Here is a 4,242-nt window from a genome sequence, read left to right on the forward strand (position 1 = left end):
CAATTAAACTGAAAAAGTCATTTCATTAAAAGTCCACCCATGTTTAAGAGTAACACACATGAGAAAATGATGCCGAGACAGGAAGAAGCCTTGGAAACCAAACATGTCTGAGGGTGTGAGCTGTTGCTAAGGACCTCACATGTCCACATAGCGCCCAGGTAAACAGGTCAGACATCTACCCCACCTTACAGATGCTCTGTTATACATTTCCATTAATGTGGGATTTTTACTTCTGCATCCGTCATTTTCATCCAGACTTAGACTTAGATTCAGGCTTTGTATCTAAATTTTGTCTGTTCTAAAAATTATATATATTAAGGATAAGAAATCAAATGCAAAGCAAGCAGAGATGCACAGCGGTGAAAGTATTAAAGTCCCAATCAAATATCTGATTGTCATGTTTTATCCTTAATTCTTTATCCAGCATTTCCTCCGAACCCTCCTGCACTGCAAAAGCGATCTAGAAATGAGCAAAAATGTCTGAAATTAAGTGTATTTACTATTAATTTGGGTAGGTAAATAAGATGATTTTCCGATGGAATGAGTATTTTTACTCTTAAAATAAGTTAATTTGAAAATATGCACTTGAAATAACACAGTGTCTCACTTACCTCCTCAATTCAAGACAAAATGCACATATTGTAAGAAAAAATGACTTATTTAGATTTCTTTTTTTTGCAGTGTAGTGAGGTTGATACTTCAGTAGCCCAGGATTTAGCTCTTTAACTATCAGCCGTTGCTCAGGTTGGGAAAAATGTAGGTGCTGCCATGAAGATGCTTGTGCGTGGAGCGTTTACCTGTTTTTCCAGCTGAGTGAGCAGATCAAACCGGCTCCTTTTGACTAAGGAGGAAAGAACAGAAGGGCAGCAGCGCCTCAGCGTACAGCTTGAAGAACTGTAAAAACAACCAGTCTTTTTTATGGCTGTGTTTCTGCTAACATGGCCATGCTGGGGGTGTTTCCAGTAGATCAGATTTTTTAAACTGCGTCTTTTTATTTTAATTTTAATATTTCACAAAGGGAATTACAATAACGTACACACTTACGGTCAGATCTTAACTCTTACAGGTTTAAGGTGAATAAAATATATCGGACAATGACACATCTAAAAAATATATCTAAACTCATCCATCCCCTTTCACTTTTCTTCTTTAGCTGCTAGCCCTCTCATAGCTCTTGTCCCCAAATGTAAAAAGATGTTCTTGAAAATTTGTGGATCTTTATTAGAGGAATCACCTCCCAGTCGTGAACTTTGATTTACTCCGACTTGCCAACAAACATATTGTCCAATTCTGATTTCCCTTCAAAAGCTTTGTGAGGATAATATGGGACTTATTGCGGGCATCCTGCCATGGTCAGCGGTACCATATGTGTCACTATAAGAAATGGTTTAACTAATTCAGTTCAGTTTATTTCTATAGCGCCAATTAACAACACGTCATCTCAAGGCACTTTCCAGTTCACCAGATAATCCAGTTAAATTGATTCAAAGTTTTCTATCTAAGGAAAACCAGTTGATTGCATCGACTTATTGAATCGTAGGGAATCCCCCACACTAAGCATGCTTGTAGCGACAGTGGAGAGGAAAAACTCCTTTTGAACAGGAAGAAACCTCCAGCAGAACTAAGGTTGTTCAGGTAAAAAAAAAAGAAGTGATTACAGATTTTACAACAGGCTGTGTTTAAATTTTCTCTAAATGTAGATCTGTACCTTAACAAGATAAGTCTAAAACAGAAACAGGTTGAACACTAAAAAAACAACCAGAGCAAAGTTTTTACCCTGTTTTACTGAGCCATCCTGTTTTCTGCTGTAAGTGTTGCTCTCTCTCACCCTGAACAAGCTGTTTGCACGTCTCCATCTCTGTTTGGAAATAAAGCCTCCTTTAAAGTGATTCTTTCACCTTCCTGTTTGCTTTGACTTCCTATTGATACCTACAGCAGTCTTTAAAATCCTTACTGAACAGGATTGTTGTTTGGATTCCCTGGTACCCAAATCAATGAAGAGTTCAATGATTTGCGAAAAGATCCGATTTTCTAAGTTCCAAATTGGCAATTAACTGTTAGTACAAATCAAGATGACTTTTATTTTTGCATTTCTAGTATGTCCATGTTGGCAATGCACCTTTCTGTATATTTTTAGTGAGTTATTTGAAAAGTTAGGATTTAAACAACTTCCTTTATATCAGTTGCTCGATCTCCCACCAGTGTATCAGTATTGCAAAACTTTATATTTCCATCCTTAACACTGGTTTGAAGTTCTATCGACCTAAATGTTTATCATATTAGAATCTAAGGCTATATAAAATCAAAATTTTCATCTTGATCTAAAGTCTAAAATAAATAAAAATAGAGAAATATTAAAGAATTTGATTTTCCATGCAAAGTATTTTAATTACCCTGCCTTACTTTGAAATATTTACCAAAATCCTTTAGAAGTCAGATTTTTTACCTTAATATTTTTGCCAAATACATTCTTATCCTCAGCTATTCACATTTACTTAATTGAGTTGGCTGAAACTTAAATACTGTTCCTTTAAATGTACTTTGTTAACAAAGTACAAAATGTAATGCTGTAAAAGTATAAACCCTATAAAATGATCTAAAAGGGCATGAAATATGGAGAATTATATTTGTTGTATTTTTGTAGTTTAACTGGCAGCTGTCTCTCTCTGCAGGGCTCAGGCCAGCAGTATGACCATCCTGCTCGCTAAGATGCAGGCGGATGCTGACCAGGTGGAGAAAGACGTCCTCTGGTCTGAAGAAAAGCTGAAAGTGGTGAGAAAAGAGAAATGTCTTTTAGGAGAAGTCAAAGAACTTCTCATTTTTGATCTCTTAAAGACTCTTTTTTTTTTCTTTTTTTACCCTTCAGGACCAAGAAAATGACAAGAATGATCGCGAATTTCAGTATCAGGATCAGATCAATGCTAAACTGGGTGACGCAGAAGGCCTTCTTAGGGACCTCTTCCTCGACATTGACAAACTCAAGAAGCTCAAGCATCCTCAAGCTGCAGATATTGAGAAAGAGTGAGAGAAATATGACAAATATCAAGTTTCTGTTAAATGGCAACAAGATTAAATGGGTTTCACAGACTTTTTTACCTGATTCTATTCTATTCTATTGGTCTTCTATATTCACATTTCTTGGTTGTTCTGTTTTTTCTTCCAGCATCATTGCTCTTCATACCCGATGGTCAGACGACACATCTGTTTATGTGAATCTCTATGAGCAAATTGATGACGTGCAACGGATGCCAAGAATTGACTGGGCACCTGTTTTTAACCAGAAGCAAGTAAGTACTGATCCGGCTCGGACTGGTAATCTGTGACAGCAGGCATTTGCCCTCACACACTGAAATTAGGACCGACCCTCCTTTAATCATACCGGCCCCAACACTTCCTCTCCGGCCGAAGCTCCTACCTGTGACAGTAAATAACTCAAGGAGCTCCAGAAGTAATCCAATGTTAACTAAATGAAGCATGCAGTATATATAGCCCTTCCTTGTCATGCTCATCCTTGTGACGGTTGGCATATGGTCTAATTTTCCATTTCTTCAAACTGTCAAATGAGGAAGTTATGTCCCCTAAAAAAGCCGTTGCGCCTCGGGGGCTTCCTCACAGTTCTTTTTCTGGGAGCAAGTTACTTACTACTCTTAACTCAAACTGGGTAAAACCATATAAAAAAGGACTATAAAAACAGGAGTAAAAAAGTAACAGAGTTTATTCCAGTTCAGGTCGTTACAGGACAGAGAAAATGCTTGGAGCTATGAACAGCTGTGGGCTCAAAAATCACGACCGTCCGGCAAGAATGATCCCCGAACAAGTTCATCTCCTGCTTCTTATAGCTCATGAGTCTATGTGTTGCACCAGGTGGATGTTTAGCTGTCCGTATCAGAAACTGACACGCCATCCATGTCTTGAACTATATGCAGCTTGCCTCTATGCTTCAGGGTTACAGATAGCTCTCCTCTATCAGTCAGGCTCCAAGATGTGCCCATATCCTGTGTATTATTAAAGACATGAAGGCTGCCCTGATTAGATGACCTCCGTACACACAGTGACATCCACAATGTGAAGGAAGGCCTTCTACTCTCTCTAATCTGGCTAATAAAGTAACAATGCACATGATGTATAAAGCATACAGTAAACCTAACAAAACTGTAAAATCCTTGCATCAAACTAAATTATAATTAAACCAAATTGCCTTCTTTAAACCAAACTACGATGTTCCTTTTATATTTGGCAAAT

The 4,242-nt window shown here is 37.7% G+C and overlaps 1 protein-coding gene across 1 annotated transcript in view; it reads left to right on the top strand.

Moving 5' to 3' along the window:
* LOC107100579 (envoplakin-like) overlaps positions 1-4,242 on the top strand; it is a 21,954-nt gene that overhangs the window by 2,952 nt on the left and 14,760 nt on the right. Inside the window, exons 2-4 of the mRNA XM_015399119.1 lie at positions 2,673-2,772; positions 2,867-3,021; positions 3,164-3,287. Of these exons, the coding sequence (XP_015254605.1) occupies positions 2,673-2,772; positions 2,867-3,021; positions 3,164-3,287 (379 nt within the window). The remainder of the gene's footprint in view (positions 1-2,672; positions 2,773-2,866; positions 3,022-3,163; positions 3,288-4,242) is intronic.

Source organism: Cyprinodon variegatus, unplaced genomic scaffold (assembly GCF_000732505.1).
Source record: "Cyprinodon variegatus isolate N-32 unplaced genomic scaffold, C_variegatus-1.0 Scaffold989, whole genome shotgun sequence".
NCBI lineage: Eukaryota > Metazoa > Chordata > Actinopteri > Cyprinodontiformes > Cyprinodontidae > Cyprinodon > Cyprinodon variegatus.